Raw genomic sequence first — 22,912 nt, 5'->3', positions numbered from 1 at the left:
CAACAAGAGAGCTAGAAGGGTCTGGGTTGCTTTACTGTGGTTTTGAGCTTTATGCATATGGAGCTAACCATTCTTGACAAGGTTCATGAAAACAAGGGCTGTTTGTAAAACATGCATGCCCCCCATATGGGCTGTCCGTTGTAGTGGCAGCCATTGTGTGAATATGATTTTTGTCACTGTGACCTTGACCTTTGACCTAGTGACCTGAAAATCCATAGGGGTCATCTGCGAGTCACGATCAATGTACCTATGATGTGTCATGATTCTAGGCAAAAGCGTTCTTGAGTTATCATCCGAAAATCATTTTACTATTTCGGGTCACCGTGACCTTGACCTTTGACCTTGTGACCTCAAAACCAATAGGGGTCATCTGCAAGTCATGATCAATCTACCTATGAAGTTTCATGATCCTAGGCGTATGCGTTCTCGAGTTATCATCCGAAAACCATTTTACTATTTCGGGTCACCGTGACCTTGACCTTTGACCTAGTGACCTCAAAATCAATAGGGGTCATCTGCGAGTTATGATCAATCTACCCATGAAGTTTCATGATCCTAGGCGTATGCATTCTTGAGTTATCATCCGGAAACCATTTTACTATTTCGGGTCACCGTGACCTTGACCTTTGACCTCGTGACCTCAAAATCAATAGGGGTCATCTGCAAGTCATGATCAATCTACCCATGAAGTTTCATGATCCTAGGCGTATGCGTTCTTGAGTTATCATTCAAAAACCATTTTACTATTTCGGGTCACCGTGACCTTGACCTTTGACCTAGTGACCTCAAAATCAATAGGGGTCATCTGCGAGTCATGATCAATGTACCTATGAAGTTTCATGATCCTAGGCCCAAGCGTTCTTGAGTAATCGTCTAACAACCACCTGGTGGACGGACCGACCGACAGACCGACATGAGCAAAGCAATATACCCCCTCTTCTTTGAAGGGGGGCATAACAAGGGCTGTTTGTAAAACATGCATGCCCCCCATATGGGCTCTCCGTTGTAGTGACAGCCATTGTGTGAGTATGTTTTTGTCACTGTGACCTTGACCTTTGACCTAGTGACCTGAAAATCAATAGGGGTCATCTGCGAGTCATGATCAATCTACCTATCAAGTTTCATGATCCTAGGCCTAAGCGTTCTTTAGTTATCATCCAGAAACCATTTTACTATTACGGCTCACCGTGAACTTGACCTTTGATCTAGTGACCTCAAAATCAATAGGGGTCATCAGTGAGTCATGATCAATGTACCTATGAAGTTTCATGATCCTAGGCATAAGCGTTCTTGAGTTATCATCCGGAAACCATTTTACTATTTCGGGTCACCATGACCTTGACCTAGTGACCTGAAAATCAATAGGGGTCAACTGCGAGTCATGATCAATATTCCTATCAAGTTTCATGATCCTAGGTATAAGCGTTCTTAAGTTATCATTCGGAAACCATTTTACTATTTCAGGTCACCGTGACCTTGACCTTTGACCTAGTGACCTGACAATCAATAGAGGTCATCTGCCAGCCATTATCAATCTACCTACGAAGTTTCATGATCCTAGGCATAAGCCTTCTTGAGTTATCATCCGGAAACCATTTTACTATTTCGGGTCACTGTGACCTTGACCTTTGACATAGTGACCTGACAATCAATAGGGGTCATCTGCGAGTCATGATCAATGTACCTATGAAGTTTCATGATTCTAGGCCCAAGCGTTCTTGAGTTATCGTCTGACAACCACCTGGTGGACGGACCGACTAACCCGACAGATCGACCGACATGAGCAAAACATTATACCCCTCTTCTTCGAAGGGGGGCATAATAAGGTACGAGAATGAAAGAAAATCCAATGAGTACTGTTGATTAAATTTATTTTGTTGACATGAAATTTCATGAATTTGAACAATCATGGCATATTATGACGTATTTGTCTGATGTTAAATTTTTTGAATAATTTTATAATGTCTGATTTAAGATTTTGGATGTCAATGTTGAACATTTGATTTCTTGGTTGAATGGCAGAAAAATAACCATTGTGTCAAAGTATTTTGTTCTCAAATGAGCTTAAGTCCAATCAAAGGTTTAGAGTGAACTGTTGTATTTACTAACCATTTCTATATCTGATGAATTGGTTATGATCTGAACCCTCACAACAAATAACTTGCATCACACTGTTGTATACCATCACACTTACTGTTGTGTATTACCACACTTAATGTTGTTAATAACCCAACTTACTGTTGTGTACCAACACTAACTGTTGTGCATAACCACACTTACTGTTGTGTATTACCACACTTACAGTTATTTATCCTATTACCAGATGAAAATCGATAGTATAAAAACGATCGTATAAACTTTACCTTTATACTATCGCTATTTTTAGACCATGGTTTTCCGATCTCTATCTTAAGAACACTATATGTTTCAATGTGACGTCATAGCAAATGATGACGTTGAAGTAAACAAACACTTCAGAGTCAACTTCGGAAACAAGCGCTGTTTCTTTGAATTTTTAAGTATTTTTACTTATTTTGAACGATAAACGACCACAAAATAATAGGATAAATAGAATATTATGTGAGTGTCGGATAGAGATCAAGTTTATCAAGCTCGGCTCGAAACTTTGAAGCGCTCGGCAAGCCTCGCATGATAAACTTGATCTCTATCCGACACTCACATAATATTCTCTATGTATTACCACACTTACTTTTATGTATTACCACACTTACTGTTATGTATAACCACACTTACTGTTGTGTTTGAATGTCTTGATGGTTGCACCCGTGAGGCGGCTACCCAGCACAAGGGAGGCATGGTTCAGCTCGTCACTCAAGATCAGACAACCCTAAAGAACATAGAAACATGTGTGAAATTAGGGGAATGTTATGAGACTCATTCTGGGAAAACAGGGCTTAATGCATATACTTATAATAGTGTTGTCCCAGACTGCACCAGCTAATCAGGGATGACACTTAATCATAAAACTGGATTTGTGCAAAGAGGAGACCATCTTAAAACAAAAAATAATATAAAAGCGTAAAGTGTCATCCCTGATTAGCCTGTGCAGACTGTAAAGTGTCATCCCTGATTGGCCTGTGCAGACTGTAAAGTGTCATCCCTGATTAGCCTGTGCAGACTGTAAAGTGTCATCCCTGATTAGCCTGTGCAGACTGTAAAGTGTCATCCCTGATTGGCCTGTGCAGACTGTAAAGTGTCATCCCTGATTGGCCTGTGCAGACTGTAAAGTGTCATCCCTGATTGGCCTGTGCAGACTGTAAAGTGTCATCCCTGATTGGCCTGTGCAGACTGTAAAGTGTCATCCCTGATTGGCCTGTGCAGAATGTAAAGTGTCATCCCTGATTGGCCTGTGCAGACTGTAAAGTGTCATCCCTGATTAGCCTGTGCAGACTGTAAAGTGTCATCCCTGATTGGCCTGTGCAGACTGTAAAGTGTCATCCCTGATTAGCCTGTGCAGACTGTAAAGGCTAATCTTGGGCGAAGCCCAACGCACTTAATGCAACTGCATTAACACCAGTTTTCCTACAGCAAGTCTCTCATGTACTGGTTGAAATAAGATACCAAGATGCAAGACATAAGCATTAGTGTTCTGGGCCAGTTTGGGTAGAAGCAGCAGCATGTAACTTTTTAAAGTAAATTATTGGCAAAAAAAGAGACAATGGACTGAGAATAACCCAAAACCAAAAGATGTTAATTTTTTAGCAACTTCAGCTACAACAGTTTTCCTTTATGAATTCACTTTTGAAATGAAAACAAATTTAAGTTTAAATATTTCACACACAACTTCAAGCCATTATGTCTCTTAATTCCATTAATACTATTCTTAACATTGAAGCCTAATTTTAGTGTTATAATCAACATATTTTGAATAAAAGCATTTTACCGTTAATGACTACTAAACAAAGAACAGTTATGGCTAAAAAAAAAATATTTCTGATTTTAGTCTCCGGTGCCGAAAAAAGGATGCTGCGTTCAATAAATGCTGATGGCTGCAGCGGAAGCTGAGCCATAATGGATTCATTTGAATAAGTCTTTGTCCAAAATTAGGTTAATGTGAAAATGAAGTCAGGTGATGTGATTGTGCTGAGTGTTGAATGGAAGCACCGATATCAAAGCTTTATGGTAAGTATATTTGATATTAAACAAACAGTCAATTCTAGTTAACCAAAAGTGTAGACCTTATAAATTAGTCCTAGAGTAGGCCAATATCAAGGTCAAAATTAGGTCAGGTGATCTAGGTGTGCTGATAGAAAACATCTATGTACATTTTCTAAGTTTGATGCGAGCAGTATTGATTTCACATGAAATCTGTCATTTTAAGTTTACTAATAATTTGGACAAGTTCAAAAGTAGGTCAACGTCAGCATCAAAATGATATAAGGTGATAGGTGATTTAGGTGTACTGATAGTCATCAAAGATGTAACCCATGTAAGTATAAAAGCTTTGCAGAAAAGCATTGCATTTATCATACAAAGCCCATCATCTTAATAAAGCCAACAATATGGATCTTCTGAAAAAGTCTAAGACCAATAGCGGTTGAGTGTCAAGGTCAGAATGTGTGGAAGTGTTGTTAGTTTTCATTTATCATAATCATTAAATTATCATTTGAAGTAAATGAAATCACAAAGCGTTACAAATGAAAAACGATTGAATAATTTGGACTTTTTCTCTTTTGGTACCTTTGGGAGACTAAAAACATGAGATATTTTTCTTGTAATGAAAACATGAAGAATGATACTCAAAAACGTGTACAACAGAGTCACATCTATGTTTTCAAAGAGCTACTGTTAGTAAAATCATACACATAGCGCAAACCATAAGTCCCCTCCGGTGAAACCGGTAGGGGACAATAATATAGATACATACTCTTACTAATACGAAATGTGCAATTCATATATGAAAATTTATATGATGATACAAATAGTATAGAGATTAATATAAACAAGACTATTGCCAAGCAATATGTCCCCTACCGGCTCCACCATTGTCAGAAATTCCACCATTGTCAGAATTTTTTATATATTTGTTGCCATAGCAACCAGACTTTTTGACGTAGGAAAAAAATGAAATAACGTGCATAATGTCCATATTGCCATCTATCCATATCTCAAGTTTCATGAAAAAATATGAAGAACTTTTAAAGTTATCGCAGGATTCAGAAAAACACCTTTTTCAGCAGTATTTCTAGTCTATGTGTTGCCATAGCAACCAGAATTTTTGACGTAGGAACAAAATAAAATGACATGCATAATGTCCATATTGCCATCTATTCATGATTCAAGTTTCATGAAAAAATATGAAGAACTTTTAAAGTTATCGCAGGATCCAGAAAAGTGTGACAGACAGACAGACAGACAGACTCACAGAGCGCAAACCATAAGTCCCCTCTGGTGAAACAGCAACCACACCATGACATAAATAAACAAGAGGCCCATGAGGGCCTTAATCGCTCTATTGTTATAATCACTGTTGTTATAATCACTGTGCAAGTTTGGAAAAAATAAGATGGAAACTGTGTACTTAATCGCGCAAACAAGGAGAATTTTTTCAAATTCAAGGGGAGATTATTGTGTACTTATTTCTCCGATACTGCTCCAATTAAATAGGGTCCAAGTCCTCATTGATATAAAGATACTGTGCAAATTTGGAAATAATTGGATGAAAACTGTGGAATTAATTGCGTAAACAAGCAGGATTTAAATTTTTTATCATATTCAAGGGGAAGTAATTCTGGACTTATTGCTTCGATATTGCTCTTTTTAACAAGAGGGCCTAAAAGGCCCAAAGTCGCTCACCTGAGATAAAAAGAAATGACCTGTTCTTTGCAGCCCAAGATATCAATGGCACAAATGTTCTAACCAAGTATCATGAAGAATGAACAACAAATGGCCCCTTGGCGGCCATGTTTTTTTTAACAGACCTGAACCATTTTTAACTCTTCCAAGATATGTCCAAATTTCATAAAGATTGACAAAAAAATGTGTCTTCTAGACTGTTCACACGTTGTCACTATATACATATATTAAATAAAAGAAAACTGCCCCACTCCCTGGCGGCCATGTTTTTTCACTGATCACGACCATTTTCAAACTCGTCCGAGACATCCACATAACTAATGTTTTGACAAAATTTCATGATGATTAGGCAAAACATGTGACTTCTAGAGTGTTCACAAGCTTTTTTATTATATAAATATAAGGAAAAGACCCCCCCTGGCGGCCATGTTTTTTTACCGATCCAAACCATGATCAAACTCAACTGTCCTATTTAGGTGTGGAAATGCGGTCTCCTTCGCTTACGCAAATGAACCGGTCACAGGACGGTTACAAGTTATGTAACTTTGTAAGCACTTATGTAATGCGGAAATATTTATTTGACAAACTCTGATTTCCGGTCAGGATAAATATACTGACTGGTTGTCAGTACTAAAGGCATTCAGTCAGGGACACCTCAATACACTCAAAGAATTTATTTATTAGTGAAATCAAGGCAGCTTTAACAAAAATAGCTAATTTTTATTCCAAGAACTCTCAAATGAAGAACAATGACAGTAAATTAAGAACAGGTACAAGCCAAGCCTAAAGATTCTAAGTATCGTTACAAAAATGAACAACATACAGCAAATACCTTAATGAATGTAAAAAGAAGTTCAAAATCTGTCAAAAAAACCTGATATAAATATAAGTTACTGTTAGTCTAGAAAGTGCTTCAAAAATCTAGTTTACAAAATAGGTCTAATTTAATCTAAAGAACAATATTTATGGAGATTGGGAAACTTCAGTGAATCAAATGAAAAAAAATAAGAAAAATGTACTACAGTTATTGAAATAGAATAGAGTCTCTCTAATTTAGAACATGCCAAATAAAAATAATCTAAATAATAAGAATAATTTTGAAAATAATGCCAAAATGTCTAGATGCTGGTGTTGAAAATAATTTAGAGTTGAATTATTTCAAAATTCCAACCTTTTTCAAGAGCTGTTAACTTTTCAAGAAAGCATCAAAAGGTGTTTAAATCAGCCCAAACAGCTTATTTTATACAGTTCAGAAGAGATCAATGGCAGAGTAGTCAATTTTCCCTCAGAACAGTGCATTTATCAATGATCAATATCTTTCCAAAGTCCAGAGCAGAACTAAAAATAGATTACTGAACCAGATTAAACAAGGGAGATAAATACTGCATAAATACTGCAAAATCATGTACATGTTGTCTTTCTTTCAGTTATCTCTTAGTTGAAAGGCTTATCATAAGTGTTAATGACTAAAACAGTTACGTTAATTATGAAAATTCTGTGTTATGAAAAATTACATAACAGAGTTAATGTCACATAATATTGACATAATAAAACCAAAATTTATTACACAGGAAACCAATGTTCTGACCAAATTTCATGAAGATTGAGCAAACTAGAAAGTTAACAAGATTTTACTATAGCCATATAAAGCCATATAAGGAAAAATGCCCCGCCCCTTGGCAGCCATGTTTTTCAAGCCAAGGTAACCATTTTTGAACTCATCCCAGATATCATTGGGACAAATCATCTGAGCAAGTTTCATGAAGATTGGAAAATAAATGTGGCCTCTAGAGTGTTAACAAGGTTTTACTATAGCCATATAAGGAAAAATGCCCCGCTCCCTGGCGGCCATGTTTTTCAACCAACGGACATCATTTTCGAACTCTTCCAAGATATCATTGGGATGAATCTTCTGACCAAGTTTTATGAGGATCGGACTATAAATGTGGCCTCTAGAGTGTTAACAAGATTTTGCTATAGCCATATATAGCCATATAAGGAAAAATGCCCTGCCCCTTGGCAGCCATGTTTTTCAAGCAAACGTAACCATTTTCGAACTCATCCAAGATATCATTGAAACCAATCTTCTGACCAAATTTCATGAAGATTGGACAATAAATGTGGCCTCTAGAGAGTGAACAAGGCAAATGTTGACGTCGCACGACGGACTACGGACAACGGACGAAAGGCGCTCACAAAAGCTCACCATGAGCACGTTGTGCTCAGGTGAGCTTAAAAAGGGTTTGAGTCCTCATTGATACAAAGACACTGTGCAAGTTTGCCAAGAATTGGATGAAAATTATGGACTTTATCACATAAAAAACTGAATTTTCATTTTTTTCTCAAATTCAAGGGGAGATAATTCTGGACTTATAACTCCGATATTGCTCATTTTCAATAGGGTTTGACTCATAATTCAGATAAAGACACTGTGCAAGTTGGGAACACAGGAGGGAAGCCCATAGTATTATTATTTTTATTTTTTTATATAGATGCTTTAATAGAAACAAGGAGTGCAACTTCATTTGCCGAAAAACTATACCATCTTTACTGAAAACCATGTAACTCGAACAATTTTTAACGAATCAACTACACACTGGTTGTTTTCGAAAGCTAATAAAATCATTTATCAGGGAAAATTAACATCAGTATCATTGATCCAGCAGTATTTCCATACCAGCCCTCATAAATGTTTGTCCAATACTCTGAATATTACTGCATAAAATGAAAATCAGTTTGACAAAACAATAGCTTTATAAGCAGTCCAAAAAGAGTTCATAATGAAGACCAAAAATACTTAATTACATAATGCAAAATAATTGATATTTGTTGGTATGAAACTGTTGCTGTTTTCAAAGAAATGACAGTTTAATTTGTGTATATCTGAAGTTGGCAAACCATTCAAAGAGTTATAACAGCTTTGGCAGGCATGCCCATGGAACTTTAAGTAGCCAGGCCTAAAACTTTGGTAGCCGGCAGGCTTTTAGAAATTTATAAGTCAGACATTGCCAAACTTGCCTTTTTCATTATATACCTTGAAATGATGTGATCAAGCATTGGGGTAATGGTTTATTCTACTATTCTACTTAAAGATGCGGTTTCATATTGGTATCATTTAAAATGTTAGGTACCCTAAAAGCAAAACTAACACAGTGCATGTTAAGTATATGATACACAACATCTTACCTTCTATCAAAAATATGCACCTCTGAAAACCATGCATGTGGGCAAACACTTAATTTCATGCCAGTATGAAAGACATGTAGAAAGCAGTTTATATGTTAGACAAAACGCAATAGTTTTGTATAGGCGAGAAATAGTCCAAAAGTAGGTCAATATGGGGTAAAGGTGATTTGGTTGTGTTTAAAGACAACATCCAAGCTAGTATCAAAGCTTTTATATGGAGCATTATTGATGTTTTACAAAACTGCATGTCTCCTGGATTCAGTGCATGCAGAATGCGTAAAACCCAACAACAAAATGCTTGCTATTAACTTTTTATGCATTTATTTTCACAAGGTCCTTGCAAGCAAGAAAGCATCTAAACAACTTACATCTAATTTCTACAAAATGTCATTATTTGTTAAAAATGTGTGCCAATATGGTGGTATGCTTGCTGAAATATTTCTATTTGTCCATGTTTTAATGGACAAATTAATTGAAAACAATTAATGGACAAATTAATTCCAAAAATTCAATTTTACTACAATCGTGATGAAAGTCACATTTAAACCATCAGTACAGCTTTAATAAGAAACCTTTTCTTTACATAATGATAATAATTGTAAAAAAAATCTGATGTTAAATGAATACTTTAAAATCATGTTTATTATCCATAAATTGTATGATATATGTCAAAATTAGCTGTTATTTATAACATCATGTTTAGCATCCTGATACTGCTATTAGTCATGTCCTTGGAAAATTAAAACCATACAACAATCATAAATCAACCATGTCAGACAAGAAGAGGTATGATATGAGCCCCATTTTTGGAAAACTGGTCTTGATGCATGAGCTTCAAGTGTCGTCCCAAATTAGCCAGTGTAGTCCGCACAGGCTTATCTGGGACAACATTTTCCCATTTTAAGGAAGTTTACAGTTAAAGGAAGTCACATCTAAACCAAAACCAGTATAGACAGACCCTGATTAGCCAGTGCTAACTTCATAAGCTTATCTGGAACGACACTTTAGGCACACGGTTTAAGACCAGTTTTCCCAGAATAAGACTCATATGTTCTTTGAGAACATCATTCTACCGCGCTGTTACCTTGCTGACGAGACATGGCATGTTCATGCTGTTAGTTGCAAAGCCCATTGGGACAGTAATGGCCGCCTCGACCCCTAGAAACTCGGCTACGAGGTCATCCAACTGTTTGTGAATATCTAGAATACCTAAATACAAAATAAAACAATATCAAAACCCGTTTTAATTTTTGTAAAATGTTTCTTTTAAGTAAAACCTTGAGCTTTTCAAAAGCATTCAGATTAATACATATTTCTTGCTTTTCGCTAAGGATGTTTATCATACAAATGTCAAAAGCTCAACATTTTTAGCTTGTTTACAGTTAAGCATACCCAGCTCTTGTCTGCTTCCGAAAGTACTGATTCCGTAGTCTTTGGTGACTCTTGCGGCATTGTCTTTACATGGGCCCTTGTTCTCCGAAAAGCCCAGGTAGTTGTATGAGCCCATGTTCAAAACCGTGTCAATGCGATCTTTATTCAGCCTGAAACCAAGCATTTTGATACAAGAAGTGTGCAGTACAGAAGCCAACAATAATGACACTCAGATGAGATCGATATAAACAGGCACACAATGTTTGCACTAATGTTTACAGATTTTCATTTAAGCTTGATTGCATTTAAAGAATATTGTTTATTGGGCATTCTTGACAGAGCCTTGCTCTTGAGGAACAGGACTTGTAAAATGTCCTGACGAATAAGCCGGCACAGGATAATTCAGGGGTCATAACATGACCAGATTGCCAATCCTGAAAACAAGCCAGGGGTCTGGCTCTGCAGGCCACCAGCGGGGTCAAGGGGCAGCGCCTTTGTCAGGGGGATAAAGGGGGGCTAAGTCCCCCGGACAAAAATTGATTTAAATCATTTTCAGACCCTTCTAGATTGCATTTCCAAGCAGTTTTAAATGCATTTTATTATAGCAAAAGAAAGATTTTTTTCCAAGAATTTACTTATATTTTTCAGCATAATATTATACTACATTAACCAAATATTTTGAAAAAAAATCAATACAGGAAAAATTGAAATAAAAAAATAATCATTAAAAAGTACAACCTTAGCCCATAATATAAACAGCGCTAAATAATATCACATAAATATATATAATATTAACGATGTCCACCTAAAAACTGATGCTGTTACAAGAAAACGTAATCATAAATTATTCGTAAAGTGGCTAAATTTACCACCCCCCCACACACCTGTTCACGCAAAGTAAGATTCACGGTTGTTTTCCTTTGTTCCAATGTCACAGTTTATCAAATTTATCGTTTATGTAAAGAAACAATAAAAATATAAAAAAAAGTAATTACGTTTATAAGCTTCTAAACATAGGTTACGTGGTCAAAATTTACCTTAAAACTTGGGATTTTTTCGTTGTTACTCCATGTTTATAAACGCATTGTTGATTGGAATTAACAGGATAAATACTAATGTGTCTTGTTCTGATAAAACTGGGCATAATACATGTGCGTAAAGTGTCGTCCCAGATTAGCCTGTGCAGGTTGCACAGGCTAATCAGGGACGACACTTTCCGCCTAAACTTGATTTTCGGTAAGGAGACTACACAGGCTAATCTGGTACAACACTTTAGGCACATGAATTAAGCCCAGTTTTCTCAGAACACGACACTAATAAATTTTATGATATCAGCGCAGGAGTTATCTTCTGTAGAACCGAAATAAACCAAGAATCTCTCCTTACCCCCCCCAACAAAACTCGAATTTTTATTGATCTCAAAAGTGACCCTGGTGCCTTGAAATCCGGATTTCCGGATCAATCCGGAATATTACAAACCCTGATAATTAGGGGCAACTTTTTCCGCCTCAACTGGATTTTTGCTAAAAAGGGACTTCCTTAAAACAAAAAAAATACTATAAAAGCGGTAATTGTTGTCCCTGATTATCCTGTGTGGAATGCACGGGTTAATCTGGAAGGCTACTCTACATAAAAGCATTAAGCCCAGTTTTCCCAGAGCGCGGTTCAATGATACTAGAGGTGGAATAAAACCCTGTCTCTCCAGTTCACTTCAGTATACACCTCATCCACAAACCCACTCTTTGTCTGACTAATGAAAAATCATTTAAACTGTAAGAAGTCCAGCAAAATAGGCCAGAATATCGACATAGGCCAGTACTCGTGCTTAAGTCGTGATGTGTACATTTTGCACATGAATTTGGGACTAACCTTTGTCTAATATAAATAACCCAAAATACATTTATTATATTTATACCAGTTTTGCATACAATTTCAAATGTTACATGTTCTTTTGTTACCACTATCAAGATAACAAGGCTATTTAAGTAATAGGTAAAACACATGGTGCAGTATTCAACACTAATAGTACATTTCTAAAATATTTCTAGCCTTTTAAAATCATTAAACTGGGCAAATAGAAGGCAGCCTTCATCTTTTCCTAAGAGTATCGTGGTTTATTTACCATTTCAGAAGCCTGATTAATAATTCATACCTTAATACCAAAACAGGTGCAAATACAATATATATGTGTATATAATTAATATTTTAATCAATCCCAAAAAACCACCCCAGGCTTCGCACTTTTTCACCCTTCATAAAGATAGGGCTCCTTCGCTTAGTCATAAAACAACTCTGAATACTGTACTTTTATGCTTATTAACATGAGACCATAAATTACACGAAGATAATGCACAACAAGGAAGCAATCTCTCCCAATAATAAATCAATACTTTCTTTATCATTCAGATCAGAAAGAAAAAAATCAAACAAGAGATATGAAACGTGATTATGAATGTTAAGGCCCATGGTATTGCAGATAGATCACTTAATCACTGCTAGCAAAATAACAGCTTGTTCAATAAATCTTGCGGATTGAAAGATATTAGACCAAATTTTTAGATTTCAGCAGGATAAACTTGAAGATAACATCTTATCTTCCTGCCAACACAGTCAGGGCGCAACATGGTTGTCTCATTGTCAAACATTTCAAAATAATGTAGTCATTGTTATTATCAGGGGAAACGGGATTGACCGTGTAAAATAAGGATGGAAAAAATATATTGGAATATGAGACCAAATGATATATTATATTAAAATGCTACTTCAAGTATATTTGTTAAAAGAATAAAACAGAAAAGTGAAACTTAAGAAATTGTCATGATCAATAACTATTCAGCAGTTGCATAGCATACCTTGAACTTTTTACAGCCCATCTATATATCCATATGAAACTGATCACTTGTACTTCTAGTGTTGTATGCCATATTAAACAATCCAGACAGCTAACTTTAACCATCCCAAATTCACTAACAAAATCTTCGATTTTGATCATTTAATTATACATTTATCATTATATAAAATGTGAATTAAGTGAATTTAATTTCATTATTAAAGCCTTACATGTATAAGACATAGAAGTTTTCAGCATGTTCTTTTTTCTTATTTCTAAAAACTGGTTGAGGCAAATAGGCCAAGATAAGCTATTGTAAAATATTTTAAAATATTTATTGTTTTTGAATATTTATATATATTTCTCGGAGCAAACAGCAATATGTCAACAATGTCCTTTTCTTACTACTATTTTCATTTAAGGATGTAGTTTAAGCCATTTACCTTCAGAAATAACATTCAGCACCGTGAAAGATTTTTGCTGCATAAGCGCACCTTCAATTTTCAAAACAAATCATACAAAACTAGAGCTTTGTCACAGACGTGACGTATACCCCCACGTGCCGCATTGACACAGACTATTTTGCATACTGTCTTCTCAAAACAAGAGAATCTAATTTATGGCGATTTTTTTAGAATTATTATGCCATTATCATTTATGACCATTTTTGAACTTTGAACTCAAAGTGTGACCTTGACCTTGGAGATATCGACATAATTCTTTTGTGCAACACATCGTCTAATGATGGTGAACAAATGATTTTAAAATGTCACAAAAAAGTTATGGTCCGGACAAGCTCATTTATGGCCATTTTTTACCCTTGAACTCAATGTGACCTTGACCTTGGAGATATTGACGTAATTCTTTCGTGCGACACACCGTCAATGATGATGAACAAATGTGCCAAATGATTTGAAAATCTCAAAATGAACGACATAGTTATGGCCCAGACAAGCTCATTTATGGCCATTTTTTACCTTTGAACGCAAAGTGTGACCTTGACCTTGGAGATATTGAGATAATTCTTTCGCGCGACACACTGTCCAATAATGGTGAACAAATCTGCCAAATGATTTAAAAATCTCACAATGAACAACATAGTTATTGCCCGGACAAGCTCATGTATGGCCATTTTTTACCTTTGAACTCAAAGTGTGACCTTGACCTTGGAGATATCGGCTTAATTCTTTCACGCGACACACCGTCCAATTATGGTGAACAAATGTGCCAAATGATTTTAAAATCTCACAATAAATGACAAAGTAATGGCCCCGACAAGCTCATTTATGGCCATTTTTTATCTTTGAACTCAAAGTGTGACCTTGACCTTTGAGATATTGACTTTATTCTTTCGCGCGAAACACCGTCCAATGATGGTGAACAAATGTGCCATATGATTTTAAAATCTCACAATGAACAACATAGTTATTGCCCGGACAAGATTTTGGGACAGACCCACAGACAGACCGACAAAGTGACTCCTACATAGCCCCCATTACCAATGGTAATGGGGGTATAAAAATATTTTCCAAATATATTTCCTTAATGGATTTTGAGATTTTATAGATAAGAACCTTTAATATCCTGAATTAAGTCTAACCAATTTTTCAATAATATGTTAATGCCCTGATGTAGTCATTTAACGCACTTGTAATCTGATCATCTCTTTAGAAAGACTCTAGATTAGAAGCATGAAACTATTTGATAAGCAGCAGAAATATAAACCAGATACAACAGCAAGAGTTTGGTTGTTGATAATTGGGCTGCAGGAACACATGCAATGCACTGCATCTCTTTAGGACAACTTACTACTCGCTTTAAGTTTTAAACTTAACTTGAACTATAATGATGAGAGGGAAAATCCATAGATAGTATCCATTTATCTTCACCTCTTAAGTATGCTTACTTTTAGTGTCAAATAAATTATGATTCTGAATATAGATACCAATGTGTTACCAGATACATATGTTACCAGATACTAGTTTGAACTTACAAATGTAAAATTTCAATAAAAAAGCCTTTTAAAGGAGACAACCACAAGACATTGATAACAAAGAATTTGAGAATGAATAGCACCATTTAAAGAATGTGTTCAGAAGTTTTCAATGTAAACTGGCAAATAAAATGTGCTTATGGTTTACTGTCTTCAGTAAGATGATTGGGTCAACATGGGCTATTTTCAAATAAAATATTATATACTCACCAGAAAAGGGAGAAAAAAACTTGATAATGAGAATGTTCACTTATCATTATGAAAATATTCGAATTGCATTCATTCCAAATGCTCAAATAAGATGTGTCAAATTTTTGTCTAGTTTACCATATTTGATTATTTATAGCGCTCAGTTGTTTACCTCAAAGTATAAAATAAACGAGAGACGTGTTTGTCAGAAACAAAATGCCCCCTAATGCGCCGCTTTGATTGTTGTTTACCTTTGACCTTGAAGGATGACCTTGACCTTTCAACACTCAAAATGTGCAGCTCCATAGATACACATGCATGCCAAATATCAAGTTGCTATCTTAAATATTGCAAAAGTTATGACCAAGGTTAAAGTTTTGGGACACACACAATGAATGACTGACTGACTGACACAGTGACAGATAGACAGACAGGCAAAAAACAATATACCCCCGATCTTTCGATCCGCGTGCATAAAAAGTTGATGTGCGTAATACATTGAAAGAACGCTATCCTGGCTGCTAACTTTCGCAAAAGTCATAATGTAATTGTAAATAATAATAATAGCCGCCATTTTTTCATTCTAGAACTCTACCTCCCTATTATCTTACAGGCAGTAAGGGCTGATGTTGGTACAATAAAGTGAGTAACGGTAGGTATGAACTGAGTCGCAACAAATCTTTTAGATATTAAGCATAAATTATATATATACATATGAATCACGCACTGAGAAAACCAGCACAAATGACATCGACGATGTCATTGGCAAATCGTAATTTTCATTACGTCATAATTTCTGCGAAAAATTGATTTGCATGTTTGCGTGAGATATCTGTGTACAGGTGTGTTTGATTTCGTTTTAAAGTTAAAAACTTATGGAATGGATGCCGAACTTGAGGTAAAAGCTTCAACACTATATATAGATTTATTTATATTATGTTTTTCGTATAATCGTCACTTACTCATCTTTTTTTAACATTCTTTGTTTAAACCTGATTTAGAAACACGTCACGTATTATTTTGCACTTGATCAGTGTCGACAGTGAATGAAAGAAACTTTGGTCGGTCGTAGAATAGTATCAGAGAATAACTAGACTATTACGATATTTTGAAAACATTATTTATTGTGTCATACATGTATGTGTTGTCGTTTGAAAAATTGTATGTAAGTTTATCTCATATTTAAAGCATCTTAAATGTGTGTTTACAATAATATTTAAAAAGCATATGACTACTTCTAGCGATAATAATTAAAACTAGAAATGGCGCGGCAGAGGCCGACGCGTATCCCCACGCCGCATGTTTGACACAGGGGCGCCCCACGGTTGGTAATGGGGCCATGCATAGTTGAGATTGACCGTATTGTCATAAGAGATGTTCTGTAATCAGTATAAATTTGAAGTAATTCAATGTAGAAATGAAGAAGTTCATGTAAAATAACCTAAAAAATGAGTGAAAATCTATACCCTAATTTCTCCTCCTCATCCTGCTCTCCTAACAAATCTAATAATGAATCAACTTCACTGTAGTCAATTATGTACATTTCATCCTAATTGGAATGACTTATGAGATGGCTGAACATGCTCTCTTATAGCCAATCTTCTTGCTTCTGTTTTGGAAAAGTTATGTTTTGAGGTAAAATGGTGGACTAAATAGTAGCGTCTCAGAAATTTCTATCGCAATCTTGTACACAACAATGATTATGTTGAATTTCATGTCTGTCTTTGATGTGCCTGTTCAAAGTCCATCTTGCTTTGAATTGTTTCTCACATTTTTCCCACTTGAACATTTTGACAGATTTTCATTAACGAGTCTAAAATTGTAATTGCACAAATTGAAAGTGTCAGCCCTTTTATAGATTCTTGAGGCTCTATTCCATGAGTTTCTCATGCTTTTTATGCTTGACTGCATTCTATCTTTTCTCTCATATACAGGTGTCCCTTTGCGCCAATATTTTATAATCCTTTGTATAAACATTAGATGGATGAGCTAAACCATTTCACAGATGAGTTAACACGAACAATTTTTTTTTTTTTCTTTTTCATAAAATTAACACGAACAATTGAATACTTAATACATCTCTGTGCCACTACTGTGTAACTCTATGCGCCACTTTGATTTGTTTTGTTTTTTTATATCATTTGGCAGGTTATTTACTTACATCCCTTTAAAGCTTATTACTTTCCTTGGTTTTGTTTTTTTGACCTTTGACCTTGAAGAATGACCTTGACCTTAACCTTTAACCACTCAAAACGTGCAGCTCTATGAGATACACATGCATGCCAAATATCAAGCTGCTATCATCAATATTGCAAAAGTTATGGCCAATGCACCATATCGGTGGCATAAAAATAAGTGAAAATCTCTGACCCGGCCCGCCCCAACCCCCATAACATTTGACCCAGGGGTCAGATCAAAATTCCGTCACTGTCACCGTCGCACATAATTTATGCTCATACATACCATGAATGTAAGTTGCAAGGTTCTAGTTCTAAGAGTGTAGGAGGAGCAGGTGGCCAGGACGAACAGACGGACGGACAGACGCACATCACCACAATATCCCCATTTTTTCTTCGGAAAGCGTGGGGATAATAAGCGAAAAACGGGCTAAACCCTTTAGTGACCCAGAGATGGACGTTTTTAAGAACTTAATGAAAGAAAATCTTCATAAAATCATAGCAAACCAAAGCGGCCACTCGTTACCTAATAAGTAATGGACACCATGCTCATTGTAGTCAAAAATTTGGTACAAGACATTATTTAAAGACCCATTAATACTCAAAATCAACGAATATTTCGTAAAATATTTCGTAAAGAAAAGTTAACCTATACAGAATCATTGTTCCTTTAAGCAATAGCAAAAATGTGAACGCCAGTTGTGGTCTGGTAACATATATTTAACAAGAAATATTGTTACTAGACCACATCTAGCGTTGAAATTATGGATATTATATACGGAACACTGATTGTGTATTTGTTAACTTTATTTAACGAAATAATTAGCGAAATATTCGTTGATTTTGAGTGTTAATATGGCTTTAAAATGATCTGTCTGGTTATGATGTTTAAGCATTGACTCGCAAAACTCATTAAGTTATCGGGATGATATAACTATTGTGGTTAGTCTACATTAGCGACATGGAAATTCACATGGACCGAAGGTGGGTGCAACGAAGCAATACAACGAAACAAACACATTATTTTAACAAGGGCTGTTTGTAAAACATGCATGCCCCCCTATATGGGCTATAAATTGTAGTAGCAGCCATTGTGTGAATACGTTTTTTGTTACTGTGAATGGTGGTGGTGGTGGTGGTGGTGGTGGTGGTGGTGGTGGTGGTGGTGGTGGCAGCAGAAGAAATAGTAGTAGTAGTAGTAGTAGTAGTAGTAGTAGTAGTAGTAGTAGTAGTAGTAGTAGTAGTAGTAGTAGAGTAGTAGAAGAAGTAGTAGTAGTAGTAGTAGTAGTAGTAGTAGTAGTAGTAGTAGTAGTAGTAGTAGTAGTAGTAGTAGTAGTAGCAATCGAGTAGTAGTAGTAGTAGGTGGTGGTGGTGGTAGCAGAAGAAATAGTAGTAGTAGTAGTAGTAGTAGCAGTAGTAGTAGTAGTATTAGTAGTAGTAGTAGTAGAAGTAGTAGTAGTAGTAGTAGTAGTAGTAGTAGTAGTAGTAGTAGAGCAGTAGTAGTAGAAGTAGTAGTAGTAGTAGTAGTAGTAGTAGTAGTAGTAGTAGTAGTAGTAGTAGTAGTAGTAGTAGTGGTGGTAGTAGTAGTAGTAGTAGTAGTAGTATTAGAGTAGTAGTAGTAGTAGTAGCAGTAGAAGTAGTAGTAGTAGTAGTAGTAGTAGTAGTAGTAGTAGTAGTAGTAGTAGTAGTAGTAGTAGAAGTCGTAGTAGTAGTAGTAGTAGTAGTAGTAGCAGCAGCAGTAGCAGCAGCAGCAGCAGCAGTAGCAGCAGTAGTAGTAGTAGTAGTAGTAGTAGTAGTAGTAGTAGTAGTAGTAGTAGTAGTATGCATTACAAAAATGCAGTTAGCCTTACATTTGGTAAAATTTAAATATATTACAAGGGAGGCAAATCTGTAACAATAAATTTAAACTTATTGCATTTGTTTCCCCTGTAGTGAATTACCACCCCTGTCCTGCTTATATTTATATTAATCAACAAAATTAAACATTAACACAATATTTAATATACTAAATATACAAAAAATCTCATATTCTGATAATATTTTTACTGATCCACTGTATTTTACTAAAAGGATGATGTTTCATTGGACTGATAATTATAGATTTAGGATTACAGACCAGTTGCTTCAGTAATATTGTTCAGAGTGTGCCCTGTTGGCCGCGTATGCATTATTGAATTATCATTCAAAAAACCACTTTACTATTTCGAGTCACTGTGACCTTGAACTTTGACCTAGTGACCTCAAAATCAATAGGGGTCATCTGCGAGTCATGATCAATGTACCTATGAAGTTTCATGATCCTAGGCCCAAGCGTTCTTGAGTTATCCTATGACAACCACCTGGTGGACGGACAGACCGACATGAGCAAAGCAATATACCCCCTCTTCTTCAAAGGGGGGCATAAAAATATGTTGTCACAATATTTATTATCGAATCCCTGGTTATTACAGTTTCATGCTTTTGTACATAATTTCACGAAATTTATGATCGAATCCCGGCTGTATAAATTTTAAAGCAATAAAAGTGTGCGTTTTGCAACACTGCGTTTTGCAAGATAGAATCTATATTTGATTATGAAATGAGTAAAATAGACATAAAATCATTCTTTGGAACGAAATCACCTGTATCAAAGTAATTGAAGTTTGTATTTAAATAGCTAATATGTATTTAATATTCATGCCATTAAGTATTAAATACTGGGGACTTGAAATGATAACTTCATTCGTTTCAAGTTACCGAATTAATATGTGTAACATCACTAAAATTATGTTTCAATTAAGCATTTTTAGCTCCACTGGCCAGAGGCCAGGGGGGCTTATGTCATGGTCCTGTGTCCATTGTGCGTGCGTGCGTCCGTCCATGCGTTAACTTTTTCTTTAAACATCTTCTCCTAAACTACAAGTCCAATTCTGATAATACTTCTCACAAGTGTTCCTGGGGTGAACCTCTTTCAAATTTGTTCAATTTATGCCCCTGGGGTCAAATTTGAACCGCCCCGGGGGTCAATAAATTTAACATATGTTTATACTAGAAATGGCACGGCAGAGGCCGACGCATATCCCCACGCCGCATGTTTGACCCAGGGGCGCCCCATGGTTGGTAATGGGTCCATGCATAGTTGAGATTGACCGTATGTCATAAGAAAAGTTCAGTATCACTTAGAAGTGAATCGGTGTAGAAATGAAGAAATTATAGTAAAAGACAATTTTGGGTGGGTGTGGCCTATTACAGGCGGGACGCCCCAGGGTTGGTAAAGGTGCATACATAGTTGAGATTAACCGCATTGTCATAAGAGATGTTCAGTATCAATTTGAATTAAATCGGTGTAGAAATGAAGAAATTATAGTAAAAGGCAATTTTGGGTGGGCGTGGCCTATGTGGGCCGGGCCCCCCAGGGTTGGTAATGACGCCATGCATAGTTGAGATTGACTGCATTGTCATAAAAGAGGTTCAGTATCAATTTGAAGTGAATCGGTGTAGAAATGAAGATATAGTAAAAGGCAATTTTTGGTGGGCGTGGCCTATGTGGGCGGGGTGCCCCAGGGTTGGTAATGGGGCCATGCATAGTTGAGATTAACTGTATTGTCATAAGAGAGGTTCAGTAGCAATTTGAAGTGAATCGGTGTACAAATGAAGAAATTATAGTAAAAGGCAATTTTGGGTGGGTGTGGCCTATTATGGGCGGGGCGCCCCAGGGTTGGTAAAGGGGCCATACATAGTTGAGATTGACCGCATTGTCATAAGAGATGTTCAGTATCAATGTGGGTGTGGCCTATTATGGGCGGGGCGCCCCATGGTTGGTAATGGGGCCATACATAGTTGAGATTGACCATATTGTCATTAGAGAAGTTCAGTATCAATTAGAAGTGAATCGGTGTAGAAATGAAGAAATTATAGTACACGATAATTTTGGGTGGGTGTGGCCTATTATGGGCGGGGCGCCCCAGGGTTGGTAATGGGGCCTTACATAGTTGAGATTGACCGTATTGTCATAAGAGATGTTCAGTATCAATTTGAAGTAAATCTGTGTAGAAATGAAGAAATTATAGTAAAATGCAATTTTGGGTGGGCGTGGCCTGTGGGCGGGAAGCCCCAGGGTTGGTAATGGCGCCATGCATAGTTGAGATTGACCGTATTGTCATAAAAGAGGTTCAGTATCAATTTGAAGTGAATCGCTGTAGAAATGAAGAAATTATAGTAAAAGGCAATTTTGGGTGGGCGTTGCCTATGTGGGCGGGGCGCCCCAGGGTTGGTAATGGAGCCATGCATAGTTGAGATTAACTGTATTGTCATAAAAGAGGTTCAGTATCAATTTGAAGTGAATTGCTGTAGAAATGAAGAAATTATAGTAAAAGGCAATTTTGGGTGGGCGTTGCCTATGTGGGCGGGGCGCCCCAGGGTTGGTAATGGAGCCATGCATAGTTGAGATTAACTGTATTGTCATAAGAGAGGTTCAGTATCAATTTGAAGTGAATCGGTGTAGAAATGAAGAAATTATAGTAAAAGGCAATTTTGGGTGGGCATGGCCTATGTGGGTGGGGCGCCCCAGGGTTGGTAATGGGGCCATGCATAGCTGAGATTGACCGTATTGTCATAAGAGAGGTTCAGTATCAATTTAAGGTGAATCGGTGTAGAAATGAAGAAATTATAGTAAATGGCAATTTTGGGTGGGCGTGGGGGCGTGGCCTATGTGGGCGGGATGCCCTAGGGTTGTTAATGGGGCCATGCATAGCTGAGATTGACCGTATTGTCATAAGAGAGGTTCAGTATCAATTTGTAGTGAATCGGTGTAGAAATGAAGAAATTATAGTAAAAGGCAATTTGGGGTTGGCGTGGCCTATGTGGTCAGGGCGCCCCAGGGTTGGTAATGGGGCCATGCATGGTTGAGATTGACCTTATTTTCATAAGAGAGCTCAGTATCAATTTGAATTAAATCAGTGCAGAAATGAAAAAGTTAATGTAAAATAACATAAAAAAAATGAGCGAAAGTCTCTGACTCGGCCCGCCGGAACCCCCATAACTTTTGACCCAGGTGTCAGATAAAAATTCTGTCACTGTCACCGTCGCACATATGCTCATAGCTACTATGTATGTAAGTTTCAAGGTTCTAGTGCTAATAGTGTAGGAGGAGCAGGTGGCCAGGACGGACAGACACACATCAATACAATATCCCCACTTTTTCTCCGAAAAACGTGGGGATAACTAAAGTTTAAGTAGCAATGATGGAAAGGTTTATGTTTTGTGTTAGTATGTGCATGTTATAGAATACAATTGTTATTAAATTGCCACTTCATTGTTGCTTTAAATATACTGATATATACATGTATATAAATTATCAATTGATTAACG

General features: G+C 36.5%; 1 protein-coding gene across 1 annotated transcript in view; it reads right to left on the bottom strand.

Annotated features, from left to right (window-relative positions):
* LOC127875159 (serine palmitoyltransferase 2-like) overlaps positions 1 to 22,912 on the bottom strand; it is a 48,029-nt gene that overhangs the window by 10,264 nt on the left and 14,853 nt on the right. The window contains exons 4-6 of the mRNA XM_052420016.1: positions 10,396 to 10,544; positions 10,088 to 10,212; positions 2,755 to 2,848 (exon numbers count right to left, since the gene is read on the bottom strand). Coding sequence (XP_052275976.1) covers positions 2,755 to 2,848; positions 10,088 to 10,212; positions 10,396 to 10,544 — 368 coding nt within the window. The remainder of the gene's footprint in view (positions 1 to 2,754; positions 2,849 to 10,087; positions 10,213 to 10,395; positions 10,545 to 22,912) is intronic.

The sequence above is a fragment of the Dreissena polymorpha genome, chromosome 3 (genome assembly GCF_020536995.1).
Source record: "Dreissena polymorpha isolate Duluth1 chromosome 3, UMN_Dpol_1.0, whole genome shotgun sequence".
Lineage (NCBI taxonomy): Eukaryota > Metazoa > Mollusca > Bivalvia > Myida > Dreissenidae > Dreissena > Dreissena polymorpha.
Note: the sequence above shows the minus strand (reverse complement) of the source record. Positions and strands in the feature narration are given on the sequence as shown.